Here is a 19,294-nt window from a genome sequence, read left to right as displayed (position 1 = left end):
GTTCATGTGCAAACACATCTGAACTGCGAATGCCACTCCATGCTGACCTGCACTGGGGAAGGTCACTAGACCCCAAAGAGTCATGGCACGTTTTAAGCAAATTCCCCAAAGGATTCCTTGCTAAGATGGCATTTGAGTTGGGGTTTAAAGAACAGGTCGAACTGAGAATGTGAAATGGGAAGCGATGCAACGCAAATGGGAGGTATCAGGAGAAAAGGCCACAGGAAGGAAATCACGGAGCAGACTTGGTTGGTTGAATGACAGTGGGACAAAGAGGAAGGGAGGGGATGAAATGCAAAGGGCATGGAGTCAGAACGGCATCCTGGCTTCCTTCGGGGCCATAAGGATCCAATGAAGGTGATGGAGGGGAGATAACAGATCACATCTGTGCTACAGAGACACCGAGCTGGCGCTGATGCAAGGGTGAATTAGCAGGGCAGGCCGGCATAGAAGTCCAGGCCAAACTCATAAAGACCTCATCTGGGAAACGTGGGGAGAGAATGGAGGAAAAAGATGGGGGGACGCGAGTGAGAGATTTCAGAAGCAGAAACAGTAAGTCCAGCAACTGCTTGGGTGTGGCAGTGAGGACAGAGATTGAGGGTGACCCTGAGCAATGAGCACCCTGGTTCTCAGCCCTTTGTCAGCACTCTCACGTCCACGCAGGCTTGTTCAAGTGTAGATTCCCACAGCAAAGCCCCTGAGTCCTGGCAAGTCCAAGAAGGTTTTCATTGCACGTCAATAAAAATGAGAGATCTCTGGGCTTCCCTGGTGGCGCAGTGGTTAAGAGTCCACCTGCCGATGCAGGGGACGCGGGTTCGTGCCCCGGTCCGGGAAGACCCCACATGCCATGGAGCGGCTGGGCCCGTGAGCCATGGCCGCTGAGCCTGCGCGTCCGGAGCCTGTGCTCCGCAGCAGGAGAGGCCACAGCAGTGAGAGAGTGAGAGGCCCGCGTACCGCAAAAAAAAAAAAAAAAAAAAAAAAAAATAGAGAGATCTGTGCTGACTCACAAACTCTGCATGACTGTCCTGCAGTGAGATGAGTACAAAAGGGAGACTGTCCAGACAGTTTGGTAGCAACTTGACCAATCATTTTATATCGATGGAATCTGATCATTAGAAATTGAGGCTTGATTTTATATGTATTTTGCTTTTTCCATTTCACCTCTCTAATCGTTGATTTTTAATGAATTTGACAAAAGTATGGGTCCACAGAAATTTAGACATTTTAAAAAACCCAACTGGGTCTTGCACAAAGACGGTCTGAGAAGCAAACTTTGACTACACTTTGAATGGATGGGTAAGCAAAAGGGAAGTACCCGAGGAGGGGCTCCGAGCTGAGATACCTCCCTGTCGCTGACATCTGGCTGCCTGAATCTACCAGCTGCCAGGGTCCCCATCAACATGGTCCACTCAGCCTGCACGCGCCATCACTGAAGGCTGGCACCTGGCCACCATCACGCACTGTGGCTGCACGTCATCTCCTAACTCCTACATCTGAGCGTGCTCCCCCCACCCCTCGAAACTCACGGCCATCTCAGCCCCATGTGTAGGTCGAGTGCCACATGCCAACCCTCTGAATCTTTTGCTGTTTTTCAGGAATGTCCCCACACAGCAATCTGGAGGATAGAAAAAGAACGAAGAGGGCGCAAGCAGAGTTACAGAAGCTAAGGAATTTCTTAGGACTGTACAGCGGGGGGTAAGGAGTGTCAGAGGGATAAAGGCTTCCGGAGAGGAGGGTGAAGCCTCAGAGCAGAGTGGTTAGTTGCCCCTGATAGAAGAATGTCCCCAGAGTGATGGGGACAGAGGTCAGACGGCAATGGGACAGGAGAAAATGGGCAGCAAGGGAAGAGCAGCTTCCCTGAATGGCAGGGAGGCGGGGGAGAGAGCTAAGCAACTTCACCAGACTGTTCTATCGTGTGACTGGGTGCTATATGGAACATTAACACTACTCTAAATAATAATTTTCTCCCCAAATCTCCAAATTCTCCCCTATCTATCTGCTTTTATAGCTGTAAGTTTGAAGCTATAAAAGTCTGTTTTTGCCTTGCTGAGATAATAGGATAATAAGTGACATCAGTCGTTCTTTAAGGCAAAAGGCCATAAAGAAATACAATACTGACATGTTCTTACAACCTGCCCCCCCCCCCGCAAAAATGCAGCTCTGTTTAAGCTTACAGAACATTTGGAGAAAGATGAGCATAGCGGGGAGGGGGAAGTTAGGAGTAAACTGGAGTCTACTTTCATAAATTTCTTGGACCTGTGCCCTACCTCAATTGCCAGAATTTAAAACAGAAACACAAGGAAGCATCTTTGTGATGTTTGCCAGAAGGATCAAATCTTTTCAACTTGAGGACAGAGGAAGGAGATGCCAATAGGGTCATTAACCCTCCCAAAGTGCCCCAGATGCTTGACGTCGAAATTAGAAGAGATCTGCCTATTTTTATTACGAGCTCCTAAAATAAATATGGGAGGTAAGATACAGGATCGAGGCCAGTCACCACTGCAAAGAGTGGGCTTGACCCGAGTTCTCTAATCCAAGAAAACCATTCACAAGTATCTTTAGCAAATTATATTCTTAAGGATGTTCAGAGCATATAAAAGCATGAACGGCAATGGCATCAATGAAAGATGGGAATTTTCACTACGCTTCCTGTGGGCTAGGATATTACTGCACTTCCTGGCATAGGCAACTGTTTAAAAGAATAGCTCTGGATACATCCACTATCTTGATTGCGGTGATGGTTTCAGAGGTGCTTATATAAGTCAAGGTTTACCATATTTATACTTTAAATAAGCAGCTTACTGTGTGTCCATTATACTGCAAGAAAGCTGCTTAAAAAAATAATCAGAGATACACAATAGAATTACACTCCTAGAATTAATTTCTGAACATTATATAGTCTGGGGTTTCTCTGCTGTGTTCCAGAGAATTAAAGGCCGTAGCAATCGGGGTCCAGCCAGCAAAACAGAAATCCCAGCAGGTGTTTACAACAGAGGGAATTGAATGCAGGGGACTGGAGGCATCACAGTGGGGAAGGCAAGCAGGTTGTGGTGAGACACCCCATGGATAAGCAATAGTCAGAAGCCACTTCCATCCTCAGGAAGAGAGCCTGGGGCCACCAGTGGAAGATGGCACAAGGCAGCCCTTCCAGAGGGAGCCAGAGACACAGAAGAGTAGTAGCAGCTGGAAAGGCAGCCTTCTGGGGTCCCATCCCTGCTCTACAGAGAAGACCAGGGGAGGGTCAGGAGTGGCCCTTGGGACAGAGAGGCCCAGGTCTGACACAAGGATGTTTCGGGGGGGGAAAAGGGTTACAGAAGAAAAGTCGGTTCAGAAAACTCTATTAAAGCAAGTTAGCAGACTTCCCTACTGCTGGGCTTGTCAGGGCTTTAACATGCTCCTAGACGTGGAAATCTCAAAGAAAAGAATATGACATAAAGTGCTTCCACGCTCTTCCTCTGCAGAGCATTTGGGAAAAGTGTTCCATGAAACGCTACTTGGAAAATGCTGATCTAGCCCAATACTCACACTTTACTGACAAGGAAAGACTCAGAACTTCGGTTAAGTGGCTTGAACATGCTACTGTAAAAAGGGATAACACGAAGACTAGAGGCTTAAGCTTCCCGAATCTTAATCAGGTGCTCTTTCCTCAACTCTATACTGAAGAGGCCTTAAGCACTTTCTAGCACCATCAAGAAAACCAGCTACTTAACCATTCTAGTGAGCGATGCATCGTTTTGGTGGTAGAAGCTACCAGAATCCATGGAGATGTATACAATCTGCTGTTAGGTCAATGACAACCAAAGGCATACGGAAAACGAACAGATAGAAAACAGGAAAAAAGTGCAATGGAGTTGCCAAATTTATTAATGGGAGGAAAAGAGAAGGGAAAAGCAAGAGGAGAGAGGGAGAAACTAAGCTCCAGTGGGTACCACCTGCGTCCCCACAGCTATGCTGGCTTCCACATCTTAGAGCGATGACATGTATGTGCATGTATAACAGTAGACACAAACAACCTCAATTAAGTAGATGAAATAAGCGAGGTGCCAGATGTGTGGGACAAGTTCCCAAAGCTGGTATTAGGGGATTCTGCCCTAAACAGACCCCATAAAAATGCAAAGGCCTGTTCCATGGACCTTGGGAAAAATGCAGCTCTCCAAATACCTTCAACTGAAGACACCTGTGTCTTCCTCACTTTAACCTCCATAATCTTAGCCCCACCCTTCGGTATCATTTCACTTTTGGCTTGATTAAACTTCTATCCCACCAGACAGAGAGGTAATTAAACCACAGCGCATACCAAGTCAGGTGTTAGAGAACAAAGCTGAATTTCTCAAATCCACCGATCTGGCCCTCGTCCCAAGCTCCTCTTTTTGAGAGGTTTCATCTCTGCAGGGATGTGGGGGAAATAAAGGAGGTTATTTAGCTAGAATTCAGTGGGAAGACATCCCAATAACACGGAGAGCTGACACAAGGAGACCTGGGGAGAATTCATGAAGTGTCTCACCTGTACAGTATTTGTAAAGAAATGCTCATAAGTTCCCAAACTACCTCAAATGAATTGCTAACTATTTGTTCAACAGCACTCTTTAGGGTTACCATGTTTACATTATTGCATCTTCTCATTTATTCACCATTAATTTGTGTGGCCCTTTCTCATAGGAAACAGTTCAAAGCAAATGAGCCTCACCCACAAAGACCTCTGGTTTACGGAGTCTCTATTAATTTAATTTTAATCTGATCTAAACAGTCTCTCCTGAGGAAACCTTTTCAAGTCCCCGATCCTGCCACTAAGGCCATGAAAAGGTATTTTTGTGAGTTTTTCAATGCAGTAATCACACTAAATTTTAACAATATTTTTTCTTCCTTTTCTGAAAACTTCAACCCCTCTCCCAACAACCTCCCAAATTTTAATAATTTACAAGCACAGAATTCCTCTAATTCTTGTTCATTCTTCAGGCCTCTTTCTTTCACTCGCCCAAATCCCGCCAAGCATGGATCAAACAGGGCACAAGCCAGGGAGAAATTTAATCGCTCATATCTCTGCCTGAGGGATTGTCTAGGTACTATGGTGACAGACACCTCACTGAAAGTATGTGGGCGAAAAGAGATTTTTAAACTCCTAGACTTAAAAAAAAAAAGAGAGAGAGAGAGAGATTTCTAATGGAGTTGGTGTCAGCACACGGAAGCACAAAATAAGGCCTACGTAGTCAATCAAAATTACTTATACACTGATGGGGTAAAGCAGCAAAAACAAAATATTGTTCAGCAAAGGTATTTTGTTTCCCTTCCCCCAAACTCTGCATATTTTGAATCTTAGGATTTTTACCAATTAGCTTTTCTGGCTAAAAGTACAGTTTCTCCTCAGAAGATTTGTAGGGCAGTGAAAACTACTCTGTATGGTACCATAATGATGGACACATGTCAGTAGACATTCATCCAAAGCCACAGAATGTCCGACACCAAGAGTGAGCTGTAATGCAAACTACGGACCTTGAGTGATAATGATGTGTCCATGCAGGTTCACTGACTGTAACAAATGTACCACCCTGGTGGGGAATGGTGATCCCGGGAGGAGCTGTGCACAGGCGGAGGCGTGGGGTTATGTGGGAAATCTGAGCTCTTCACTCAATTTTACTGTAGACTTACACTACTCTAAAAAGTAAAGTGTATTTTTTTTTTTAATGCACAGCTTCTCTGCTAATTTATCCTGACAGAGTGTTCGATAAAATTTGCAAAACCAGTAAAACTTTCAGTCCTTCACTGTGTAGTTTACAAGGCTCTGTCTTTATAATATTTCAACTCGTAGACTGAAAGGCAGGGTGGGGGAGAGAAAATAAGCGGTCTCAGAGATTCAGCAAAGGCCGATTATAAAAATCTCCCGGCTTCATCAGCACGGGTGATGCAGTTAGTTCGTGCTCTGCTGAAACACGAGTCAATTTTCTGCCAGCCCATGTTCATGAACAGGAAACCAACAAGACTGTAAACACAGGAATAACAATCAACAGGCACAGATGTTTAAAGCTGGCAGTTACATTCTGGACAAGGTGAAAAGGGTAAGTGGTAGGAGAGTCATAATAAGGCTGTCGGCGGATATCAAAGGGCAGTGTGGAGAGGGCTCCTGGGCAGTGCTTTCTGCCTGCTGTGAAGCCACCCGGCTCCTCCCCCCCTCGGAGCTCTCAGATGATGAGAAAACAATCTGAACATAAAATCAGCACTACAGAGCAAGGACATTTCAGGCGTAGGACAATCCCCGAACTATCTGGCAGGATCAGGAACCAAGGGCGTGTGCCCATAAACCCAAGAGCCAGGAAGGCTCTCCCACTCAGAACCAGAACCTCATTCTGCAAAAATGTCTGAAGGGGAGTCTTCGACCCAGTCATCTGGGACTGGGTTGGAGATAACAGGACCGTGGGGACCCATCCAGGAATTACCTGATGCAATTTAGATAGCATCTCTATTATGGACCCAATCTCTTTAATAATGGATATGGGCAGGGCAGGAAGAGAATCAGTGCCTGCGGACATCAGTAGAACAATGCCGCTCAGGGCAGCATGGTTTTCAACTCAGTTTTGGAGCAGAAAACAATTCTTTAAGGTCAACAGTCCTTCGACATACCAAAGAGGGGGATATTTTTAGAGATGCATAGTTTTTTTCTTTTCTAAAAGCAGAGTTCTAGGAGAGAATGCCATCCAGTAAGAGAAAACCCACAAAATTCCAGATTTGGGCTCCCCATCTCTTGCCGTGGGCTGTGGTCTTGCATGCTTTTATAATTTCTCCTGAATTATCCACTCACACCTGACCAATAACTCGATAGCCCAATTCCTCTGATGCGTTAGGCTCTCTCTGTGGTTCTGCTGCTTGTTCCTCAGCCTTAAGATGCACCAGCAGCGAGGAAGAAACGGTTCTGAGTACATCTAACAGATGTAACTGCAAACACAACAGAAAACATGATATGCAAGAACCTTTCAAGCTGTAAACTCTAGGACCCATGGATAACACAAATGGACCAGTCATCATCCCCAACTGCCTACTGATAGAGGAAACCCAACTTCAAAAACAGGTTGTCCGTTGCTGGCCACGTTCCTTCAGAAAAACAACAGTCATGGAAGGTAGTGTGTGATCCCAGCCAGCTCCAGAGTCTAACTTCATAAGGAGGCTGAAATACTACATATTTACAGTGGAAAGAGTAATTGCAGAGAACAATAATTTCAAAACACTAGTAAACTGTGCCAAAAAGTCCAATCTGCCTCAGCGCACTACAGTGTCTTACTTCTAAAGCTTGGGGTGGGGAAGATAAATTAGGAGTTCGGGATTAACATATACATGGCTACTATATATAAAATAAACAAGGACCTACTGTAGAGCACAGGGAACTATAGTCAATATCTCGTAATAACCTATCAGGGAAAAGAATCTGCAAAAGAATCGATATATATGTATAACTGAATCACTTTGCTGTACATCTGAAACGAACACAACATTCAATTAAAAAAATTTTTTTAGATAAAAACACACAAAAAATTAAAATAAATAAAAAGCATTTTTAAAAACAGCTTGTGGGGGAAGACATACAGGGATAACTCTGCAGCTCCAAGAATTTCTGGCACGCACAAAAACTCTAGAGGTTGATATGGCCCTGGTTCTTTAGTAACTAATTTTTGTGAAAACGGGAATGGCTTTCCTTCTCCTTGACATACTTGTCACCACTTTCATACATCCCAGGTAGGACTGGGACCGTTTTCTGGTCCCAAGTTTCCGGAGGGCAAGAGGTGGAGGAAGGGGGAGCCAGGAAGTAAGAGTATTATGAGAAAATGTGCTTGAATAAGAGCAACTCAGCTGTCATGATGAAAACAGAAATGAAGGCAACAGAACACGCCAGCTCTTCATGGGGAACACAAAAGGGGAGGAGAAGATGCCACCTGCCCACCCTATCAGCCCCTGGGTGACGGCCGCTCAGCCAGGACACTATGTTACCTTCCTAGGATGCGGCGGGGTAGGGTAATGGCCTGGGGAGGGTCGGGGAGAAAGGTTAATGGAACACAGCAGTTCACACTCATGGGATTCTGCAAAGGACTCACATCTTAGGAAGTGTCTATGTTGGTTTCTACCCCTTTCACTCAGATACTTACGGAAGCTTAGTCTAGTCAGGAATGCAATGATCCGATTAAAATACTGCCTACTTTCCTTCCTACTGCTGGAGGGGCCGAAGGTGGTGATGTGACAAATTCAGACAAGAGGAGAGGCTTGTCCTTATTCAGAATAAGGCTCCAAATGGAAAAGTTAAGAGAAAACTGCAAGGGGTGGGGTGGGAGGAACTGGGAGATTGGGATTACATATACACACTATTGATACTATGTATAAAATGGACAACTGAGGGGAACGTACTGTGCAGCACTGGGAACTCTACTTACCGCACTGTGGTGAGGTACATGGGAGGGAAACCCAAAAGGGAGAGGGTTAAAAAAAAAAAAAAAGAAAACTGCAAAGGCTTTATATTAAGGAAAAAAGAGCATTCCATGGAATAATTCATTTTTAAACACAGAATGGGAAACATTAGAGGACTGACTTGAGAAAAAAATTACACAAAGCTGGTTAATTACCCAAGAAATTGTATTCACTTTGCTTTGCTTTCCTTTCCTAACTCAGCTTCATAAACAGATGAGGGAGAGGCAAAGATGAGAGAGCAGTTGGTTATCTGAGAGTTTGCTGTCCTACCTTCGATATCCAGTATTCACCCTCCCACTGCCGTATCCAAGGAAAATACTGATGTGAAACCCAACATTTAAAGTAGCTAAACTCTGAAGACACAGTGATGAAACAATTACATGCTGAAGAAAGTGCTGAACTTTGGGGTTTTTTTTCACTTACACAGATGTTTATATCGCTAGGAATCCTTCCTCCATGCTAATCAGAGGTAAGCTCTCAAGTAAAGGAACCAAGAATGATTCAGCACATTTCAAAAGGATTTCTACCCATTCTTAGAAGGACAAGCAGAGGAAACACCATCCAAGGTCTGAACAATGATATCTGCTTGCCCTTTGATCCGAGTTGAAGAACACTTTGTACAACTTTTTTTGTTGAAATACCACTGAATCTCACATTTACTATTTGAAATCTCTTTAGGAGACTATCTACTCCTTCTCTGAGCCACACAACTGCAACCAAATTCTCCAAACTATTTTTGCTGTGAATAGCTTGCAGGCACAGATTTCTTTTCTGCTAACAAAAATCTTCCTAAGTGCAGGCAGCTTAAATGAAAAATAGGACCACTGATCCTGTGAGAAAAAGACAATACAGTGTATCTAGTTACAAATCCAAGTAGGGAGTATTCCATTTTTCTTCTAATTTGTGTTTCCCCAGAGTAATTTTGTTCAGAAGATTGCCAGTATTTTCAGTACAGTAAGTTTCTTGTTACTTGTACTAACACATGCTGATTCCTTTTTCTGACCATAGCTTGAGTGTTTTATTTCATTGTATCCTAGCATCTGTAGATCAACACCTCATTAATTTAAAATAAATAAATGAAGTCTGAAATGCAGAGGTTTAATGAAACCTTTGCACTACTCTCAAATGGAATGCGTATTACAAATTAATATACATATGGGTAACTAATAAAGAGGTATATTCATAAAGCATGATGATATACATCAGATATCATGAATCTCAATGCCCTAAATGTCTTCACTTACCTCAAATGTTTTACTTAATAAAAATCAGGTATACCATTTGTAAATGATCTAAATAAAACATCAGATATACCCTTCCAGATTAGTGAAATATGAATTGTAAATGAATGTGTCTACTTTCATTCATTCAATCTTGATTAAGCACCTTCTGTACACTCGACATTATGTTAGGAACTTAAGTTACAACAGTGGATAAGCCTGGTTGCTTTTCGAGGCTGACATCCTAGAGGGGTGACAAACAAATGAGTAAGCAAATTTTAAAAGGAAAAAAAAAATACTCCTTGTGATAAGTGCAACCAAGGAAATAAACAGGGTGCAGTGATGGTACATAAGTGCGTGAGGGTGAGAGCAGTGCCAGTTTCTATGGAGTGGTTAGAGAAGGCTTCTTCTACAAAGGTGAATTTAAGCTAAGACCTGAGCGATTTCAGGATATTTCTCCAAGGTCACCAAATAGGCAGGCTTACTTATTAGGCTGCCAAGACGCTTTTTAGCACTAGAAAACAAGTAGAAAATGGCATGTGTTGCCCACATTGAATGCAGGTTCACGAGTGCACCAAGCTTGCCCAGCGGGCACTCTGCACACCAGCCGGCTAGGACAAAGGAGGTTACACATCCCCAGACCACTCACCCAGAGAGGGTGTAAAACCGTCAACATAAACAATAGTGGGCCAGTCAAATGACCAGCCTTTGGGATATGCAAGAGGAATGTATCCTGTTGATTCATACTTCCTCATAACCACTCTGACTGACAAGGCTCAAAGCATTTTCAATGTATTTCATGAGTAAGTTACTCCCCTGTCCCAGGGAAGAAGGGATGTTTACAACTATGTAACATATTCCCTTACTTCCGTTTGTAACTTACCTAACTCAGTAGATACAAGAATACTTTAAAACCCATGCTGTAACCTGTTTCTTTCTGTAGGTTCTTTAGAGTCATGTAAAGCCGTAGCTAACACGCCACTGACACAGAGTAAGAAATCTGTGGAATTCTCCCAGCGTCCGTATTTAGAGAATCCACATTGCTAAGCAATTACTTCCTTCAAATGAACTGTCCTTATGCTCAGAGCTATGATAATCAGATTTTATCACATTTTTAGCCTCTCATTATGAAATCCCCCTTTCCTACTGCTAAATGGATTAAGATTAAATGGAACTGCTTGGCTGACAGGTGGCATAGCTTGTGACTTGGATTCTACTTACCTGGAAGTGACTGTCTCCTCTAATCGCCCATGTGGAGTCCAGGATTGGACCTACAGATACTTATAACTTGCAGTCAGAAAGCCCAGTGGTATGATAGGAGGGGCATGGGACAGAATCCCCTACCCAGCAATCTTTCTCCTTCCATATCAGCCTGTCCCGGGCCTGAAATGACCCTACTGTTGAGTTCTCTTGGAATTTTTCAGTGCTGTTTTTTTGAATCTTTACAAATCTTTCTGAAAAATGAAAATATCCCTAAGGAGATACTATGTTAAACCATCGCTTTAGCAGGATTAGTTGACAACTAGCCTCAAGCAGTGCGACTCAGAAGCAGTGCCTACCTGTAGACCCGGAAAGGTCAGAAAAGCAAGGAGTGGGGAGAATTTGGAGGTCACTAAACACAGTAAATGTCACCATACTTTACTCAAGCTAATTCTCACAATTTCAAACACCAGCGGTTCCCAAACACCACTGGAATCACCTGGGGAATCTGTAAAAACGCTGATACCTGGCTTCCACCTCACACGTTAACTACTGATATGGGGTACCACCTGGGCATCTAGACTTCAAAAGCCCCCAGGTAATTCTCATGTCTAGCAATGTTTGGGAGCCACTGACATAGGAAGCACTGCTCTTAATTGCTTTCTGGGATGCTCTGATTTCCTTCAGACATCAGGTTCTCCCACACCAGTGTTTCTTGACCATGGTAGCACATTAGAAAAACCTAAGGCAAAAAAAAAAAAAAAAAAAGAAGCCAGAAACTCACCAGCTTAAGATTCTGACTTAACCGCTCTAAGGAGAAGCCCAGCATCTCTTACTTCTTTCCATGCCCCAGGTGATGCTAATGGTCAGTCAAGGTCGAGAACCATGTTGTAAAGCCTAGGGACTGTTTTCTGGAGACTATAATATGATTGTCCCTGGAGGACCCAGAAGTGCCATTCTTCCCACTTTGTTCAGGTTGGGACTAACCCCGAAAGGCAATAACACACTTCCCCAAAAGGGCTGTGGGGAAACTTGGGGGAGGGCAGCAATGGGTGGAATTTACTAAGCCAGAAGCAGCAGAAATGTTAGAATAAGGAAAAGCACTGGTCCCTCTCCTCCCGCCCACGCTCCCCACCCCCCAACTTTACTGACTGGCATGAGAATTTCCTTAGAATACTTCTTGGAGGTGGCTCAACCCTGGATTTTGTCCCAACACACTGTGACATTTCCTGTCCAATCAGAAACCCTGGCACTGCAAAGAAGCAAGACTGGCCGGCCTGGAGACTCCACTCCCTGTGCCATGAGTCTCCCAGGAGGATTTCTGCACCACCTGGATGTCAATCGTCCTGCTCTATATCCTCCCGGACCTCGCCCCTCAGCCCCACTTCTCCTTCCTTCCCCCAACGCTCAGCGGAGTTGAGAATCATCTCCTAGACATACTTGTAAAAGATTCGCTTCAAGTTTTTACATGGGAATCATTCAAGTAAATAATGTCCTTAAAAGACGGACGTCTTCGACGTGGCTTGGAGACGTGGGTGCTACTTTGGTTAAGTATCTGCTAACCCACTTTGGGGCCCGGCCAGAGCCACGCGTCTCGCAGCCGAAAGGAAGTCCGCGGAGACCCACCCCACCGCGCGGCTGCGCCCACTTGGGGCGTGGCTACTGCGCCCCGTTTCTCCCCGCAGAGAACGCGTCCCCTACATCGCTTTGTCTACGCTAAGCTGAGTCAGTTTATGAATGAAGAGTAGCACAGACCGGAGGCACTGATTCTGGAAAAAGTCTTCCTTACACCGTTCTCATTAACAGATGAGAAAACTCAAGGGGGTAAAGGCTCTGTGACTCCGTCCGGGTTTGCCACAGAACATTTGTGGCTGAGCCCGATTTAGCCGCCCTTGAATTTCCATTCTGTTGCCTGGCAACCGGTTCAGACCAGCTCAGGGCCCAACCCCGGCCCCCAACCCGCACCCTTTCCCTGCCCGTGCAGTTGGAGCCTCACTGATGAAAAGTTCGGCCTTCTGGGGCACTGGCCAAAGGCATGTGAGCGAAGGCACTGGGCGGGTGACCCCAACTGGGCTCGGGGTCGGGCCCCAAACCCGCGCAAGCCCCGCCTGGCCGGGACTGGCGCGCCTTCCGCGGTCCTTTCGGGACCTCCTCCTGCATCCCTCCTCCCCCAATTCCGTGAATACCACTAAACGCAATCATGTCAAGTTTCCAGAGTTCTCAGCTGCTCTCGGAGTCCCCGGAGTCCCGGTGGGAAAACTGGCACTCAGAGCGTTAAGGATGCAGAACCAAAACAGGAGGAGAAAGTGCTGAAGAGCTTTCTCCTTCCCAGCTGGCTCCACTCGGGCCGGACTTCGCTGCCACAGTCGGGCTGGCGTGGCCCGAGCCGAGCCCCAACGGGAAAAGCGCGGACTGTGCTCCGGCCGCTCACGGAGACGCGCCAGCCAGCGCCGCTCTCGGGACCCAGCGTCCCAGCCCGCCCGCCGCCGCCGCAGCGCTCAACCCCGGCGAGGGGAGCGCACGTGCCGCCCCCGGCCGCGCAGGTGGCGGGAGGGCAACCGGCCCGTCCCCGCGTCCCCGCCGCGCCAGCCCGGCTCCCCAGCGCCAGGGGCTCCTCCACCCTCTCACTCCCCGTCCCCGGGCCCGGGAGACTGGAAAGGGGGGGCGGGGGGGGAAATGATGCCGGTCGCTACTCTCCCCCAGATCCTCACCCAGGTTCACGAAGCTCATGACCATGTCGGCGTCGTTGAGGAAGGCGCTGTCCTGCGCGCTGGTCAGTGGAGACGCGCCGCCGCCGCCGGGCCCGGGGGCCAGGACGCTCCTGCTGCCGAGGGCCGCCTGCCGGGGCTGGGACGAGCCGGCCCCTCCTCGCGGCCCGGGCTGCCGCCTCTCCTCGTCGGAAGCCCCGTCCTCGTCGTCGGCGGCGGACAGGGCGTTGTACAGGTCCAGCATGAAGAGGGGCGCGGACTTCAGCCGCCCGGGCGGGGGCTCCCCGCGAGGCTGCTGCGGCGGCGGCGGGGGCGGCGGGAGCGCAGGGGGCTGCGGCTGCTGGAGGCCGTGCAGGGGCCGGGGCCGGTGCGGGAGGCCCAGCACGGCGAGGATCTCCTTCTGCATCTCCCGCTTCTCGTGCGTCTTGAGCCTCCGGTAGAGGAAGCCCGAGGAGGAGGTCTGCGGCGGCGGCGGCGGCTGCTCCGCGGGGCCGGGGCGCCCGCCGTCCCCCAGCAGCGCGCCCCCGGCGGCGGGCAGGGGCGGGGGCCCGCAGCAGCCGCAGAGCAGTCCCCACCACCAGCACAGCCACGGCGCCCTCCGCCCCAGCATCCCCGCCGAGCCTGGCTGGCCCCGCGGGCCCCGCGAGGCGTGGAGCGGCGGAGCGAGGCCGGAGCGCGGCCGCGGTGGCCCTTGGGCGTGAAGAGCCCCGCCACCTCTCGGCGGGCTCGCTTCCCCTTCCTGGCCCTCAGTCCGTATCTCTCATGTTCGTCTGGGGTGCCCGCAGTTGCCCAGGCTGGAGGGGAGGAGGAGGGGGCGATCCCCGGGAGGGCCGCTAGAGGGGCAGGGGGGGAGCCCCACGCTCCCGCGCAGGTCCCCGGAGGCGCAAGCTCCGGGCCAGGTGCGTCCGAGTCGGGGCCGCGCGGCAGCCGGCGCCCTGGCTCCTGGGCGGGTCACGGCGCAGTCTCTCCGGGGTCTGGCTGCCCGCGCACGTGCGCTGCCTTGCGCCCTCCGGGGCGGCTGGACGGACGGCGGGGCAGCTCACCAGCTGGGGAGGATGCCCGGCATCATCCCCGCGCACGCCTCTCCCCGGCTTGCACGGCCGCCGTGAAGTTTACCCCGCCGCAGGGCCCCGGCCGTGGCGGACTAGGCGTCCCAAGATGCCCACCTTCTCCGCGAGGCTTACACTTCCTTCTCCCTCTCACAAACTCCGCGCCCCCTCCGCCCTCGGGCACGGCACTGTCGCTCCCCCTCAAGATCTCGGCGCGCCGTTCCACTCCCCAAGCGGAGGCGGTGAGGCTCTTGCTTTCCGTTCCGTGCTCGTTCGGCTGCCCTGCAAACCCCGCTCGCAGAAGGGATGGGAGGGAAGCGGACCCGTGCGCGGAGCGGCGGCGTCGGCGCCGGAATTCGCAGGCTCCCGCCTCTCGGAGCCGCGCTCTCCGCAGCGGCCAACGTGGGCTTTCTGGTGCGCGTCTCGCTCAGGTACCGCACTCCAGCCCCCGGGTCTCCCCGCCCTCCTGGTAACGGACAGGCTGGCGGCCAATGAAGAGGCGCGTCTCGCCTGTATTTAAATAGGCCCGCCCCCTTCTTTCACCCTCCCTCTCCCGGGAGGCATCGCCTCCGCCGCGCGTAGGTTTCAAGTACAGAGAATTCTCGGAGGCACCCGAGGAGTGGCGAGGCGGCAAAGGCAAAGAGGTCACTGCTAGGAAGATCTTTGATCTGATCAACACCCCGATGGGAACCTTTCCCTTTCACGATCCCATAAAAGGCCTAAATTGATGCCTTAACTAAAGCAAAATCAGCTGTTAAATCAATGCCACCTGAATCAATGGAAGAACAGAAAACCATCACTTTTTCCCATTCCTTCCTTAGTTTCTCTAATTGATGTAATACAGGCGTTGAGCGTGCACGCGGCTTCCAAAGGCAGCTGATGGAAGGTGGGACACACCCTCGGAGAAGCCGTTCCCAAACGCCAGAGAGAGGGCCAAATGTAAGCGATACCCGTCGTCCTGAGGGCTTGGGCTCTGAGTATTTTGATTTATTTCTTCATTTGGGCTTCGGCTTCGCTTCTTAAGCTAGCACCCCAAAGAAAGAGGGTGTAATCAGAGAGGTAGTAAAAAAAAAAGCACCCCCCGCCCCCAGCTTCTTGGAAATGTTTCAGAGCTTCTCCAGTTCGTCTGTTAACGTTGCATTTTAATGTACCGAAAGACAATCGAATTTACATGATGCAAGATCAGTAAAATTTGAGGAGAGGTGGTAAAGGTGATTTCAGTAAGCGTAGGGTCTTGGCATGTCCCATTCAGGATCACAGGCAGGGCCCTGAAACTCGGGTTGCTGGGAGCATTAGACAAGGTCAAGCATGTAAAACCCGTTATAATTTCATGGCAGGCTCACTTCTCAGTTACAGACACTGCCCCCTCCCCCAAACACCACCACCACCATCTGCCATTCCGCATGCACATTCATTTGCCCTCACCCTATCCAAGAAGGCCCAGTTATTGGTGGTTCCTAGAAAGAAGTTCTCTTAAAACGTTATGATCTTTTACCTGGTGAAAGTATGTGTTGAATGGGTAAGGGTCTTTACCTCCCACCATCCCACCATCCACTGGTTCACTCTTAGCTGCTGTTCTGTCTTGGCCCAGACACAGTGGTCTTTAGGACAGACTTTAATTTTACAAACGTCCCGTAGCCACTGATCTCAGGCAAGACAACATCAGCCACACTGAAGGCCAATCTGTAACCACCTGCAGGGATTCTTTTCCCCTGAAAAGAGGAGTACGTCACTACGTGGTCTGGGATGTCAGGCCCCTTAGAATTAGCCTCCATCACTTCTTTCTTCTGTCCGGGACTTGTTACCACCATAAAATCATTGCAGTGCGTAAAATGCCAGCAGCCAAGAGCTCTGATCAGAAGATGTGAAATGTCGGCAGGTGTGTGTGGGCTTCCTCCCAAGGGCCTCCTCCTTTCTCAAACCTAGTCACACCTTCTTAAGACTTCTAGTGAGACGCAAGCAGAGTAAAAGCAGCTCCAGCCCATCAGGGCTGTGGGTAAAGTACTGGAAAGCCGTAAAAACCCTGAGCGTAGGGCACCTAGGAAGGGCTATGCCATTTAAAACACAAAAGCTGACTGTGACCCATCTATTCCAGGTGCACCTATTATATACGCATAACTGACCCGGTGGAGAACACGCACAGACACACCGTCTTCCCCTATTCTTGGATACTTGGTAAGAGGTAGATGGACCTCTACGACATGGGTCTAAAATGGCCCTTAGTGGTTTGTTATCAATTAACATCTGAGCAGCAACCCTGATTCAGGTCTGCCATGGACTTCCCATCTCAACCAAGATGGACTCTCAGGCCCTGTTGCATGACAGAAGAAAAAGGGGGTGCCTCCCGATGACAAACACAAGAGCACACGACTCGCTTAAGAGCCAGAGGGGAAATATGTGACATGAGTTATGACAACGATCATAAAGATGGTGACATTCAACCGAGGACCACAGAAGAGGGCGTGCTCTCCTCACGTCCCCACCGCCCCCAACATGTGCACATATTTGTCAGAAAACACTCAGACACGACCTTGGATCCATTAGGGGCAAAGGACATAAAGAGATATGGTTCTGAAATTTTAATAACTTCAAAATTGGGACCACTGTTTCTTCAAGCCTATCGGAACGCTGAGTAGATAAGGGACCCCTAACCACGACCTCGCCCACCCCCTGCTTTTCTGACCACTCCCCATCACCCACCCCAACAATCCCCAGAAGTCCTGGGACAAGGAGTTGGGCAAAGTCCAGATGCGATTCAGGAGGGAGGGAGGGAGGGAGAGGAACAGGTCTGGCTCTGGAGTCTGCTGGGATGTGTGACCGGAGGGAAATCAGAGGGAACTTCGCCCCCTGCAGGACACGAAAATATCACTGTCCCTTGCTCTGTGTGCCTGGACAAGCTTCCTTCAGTTCCCTGCATGGGCCTCCAAAACATCTGGGTGGAAAGAGGAGGAATTCGGTCAAGAAGCCGGATGTAGAAACCAATCTATATCAAACATCTGGTGGCTTGGCTGACATTTCATGCAGATGGCCTTCGGTTTTCTGGACAAGGTTGCCTGTCCCACTCCCACGCACGAAATGAGGGAGTGAGGAACCCTCACCGTAAAGTGAAGGACTACCCTGTGCCTTTGGTGGTATGGGGACAGGGCGAAAATACTGTACCCAGGTGTCCGTCAACGCACAGGGTAATTCACACGACAGAGCCTTTAAAAGAGGAGTTACCCATGTTCCTTTCATATTATGAGGGTTTCTAGTTTACATTTGTGACACCCTTGACCAAATAATTTCTATTTTAAAGGATGCCGCTTATTAATTTGATACATTAAATACCCTATACGCTATGCTTTCCTTTGAATTATCTTATTAGCAATAAACTGCAATTTTTATGCTAAATCATACCTGGGCCCCTTTCAACTGACTTTCCTAAAGATGCAAGTAGCCGCTTTTAGAATTAGTTTAACGTGGCAGTATTATAAGCTATGCTGCTCGTGTGCTTAAAAGCCTGAGGTCTGGTCACCTGGAATCCTTGGGCAACTCCATTTAAAACACCACATTTTTATCTTTAACGTTCACATGAGGATTTGAGTATTTCCTAATATGAATTTCTCAATATAATAATTTGCTCCAACTTTCAAAATATCAATCTGGAGTTGCGTGAAAAGGAAATATGGTAAGTAAATGTTTGCAGAGCACTGAGAAACGAAAATTTGAGAGTTAAATAAACATTTTGCTTCTAAAAGCTACACCTGCAAGGCAGCCTTCAAAATACGTGTCTCATCCAAAAGTCTGTGGCAACACTTACATTCACTCACACTTTCCTTTCACTGTCAACTATTCAAAAATGCTGGGCATTCACACTTCAAAATATCATTCGAGCCATCATATTTTCCTACTCATGAAGGACATCTGGTGGCAAAGTGAAAAACTAATACATAAATCTGTTTCCAGAGATTTTTTTCCACACTGTAACCCAAACGGCAAATCTGTTACTGATATGTGCCTCAGACTATTCTCACCAGCCACAGAATCTTTAGAAACATCTAGAATACTCATTTTTGAAATTTTCATTGGATAACTGACGTGGGCAGAGTAAACCTTTTTTTTTTTTTTTGTACTGAGTAAAACAATGCTTAACATGTTTCTATGACTAGCTCTACAATCCCTGAAGTTTTTTTCCAAGAAATCATTGGACATTTAGCTCCACTGGGCAGTGCCTGAGGACTCTGAGCTCCACCCCGCCTGTGGTTCCCTCTGGATGTGTCCTGTCCTCAATGTGTCTCTTGTGTGTCAACTAGGAGGTCTCGTGAAAATATGATATTATTGTTCTGCCAGTCCCCTTAACTAGCAGAGCTGTAACCAGGGGTGTAGCGGGCAGGAAAAACCACAGTGACTGGATAAAATCAGGTTAAAATGAAAATCAAGGCCATCTTTTAAAGAGGAAGAGAAAGTCTGAGAAGATGTATACCAACGGGAAGGCAGACGTTGATACTAATCACCCAGTCTGTATTCACTCATTCACTCGACAAATATTTGAGCGCCTGACGTGTGCCAGGCACTGTTCTAGGTTTGGGGATACCAAAGAGTCAGATTTTAGAGGGGAAGATTGACAATAAACAAAATAACTAAGAAAATATATTTGGGTAAGCAGGATGTTGTCCCCATGATTTTTGCCTCC

General features: G+C 48.2%; 1 protein-coding gene across 1 annotated transcript in view; it reads right to left on the bottom strand.

The window, feature by feature from the left end:
- Positions 1 to 16,300, bottom strand: part of BMP6 (bone morphogenetic protein 6) — a 147,647-nt gene extending 131,347 nt beyond the window's left edge. Inside the window, exon 1 of the mRNA XM_089918272.1 lies at positions 13,577 to 16,300. Within this exon, the coding sequence (XP_089774398.1) occupies positions 13,577 to 14,183 (607 nt within the window). The 5' untranslated portion in view covers positions 14,184 to 16,300. The remainder of the gene's footprint in view (positions 1 to 13,576) is intronic.
- Between the last annotated feature and the right edge of the window lie 2,994 nt (positions 16,301 to 19,294).

This window comes from Delphinapterus leucas, chromosome 10 (assembly GCF_059928025.1).
Source record: "Delphinapterus leucas isolate spDelLeu-1000000601 "Yukka" chromosome 10, BTC_Dleu_Yukka2, whole genome shotgun sequence".
NCBI classification, from domain to species: Eukaryota; Metazoa; Chordata; class Mammalia; order Artiodactyla; family Monodontidae; genus Delphinapterus; species Delphinapterus leucas.
This window is presented reverse-complemented; position numbering and strand designations above follow the sequence as displayed.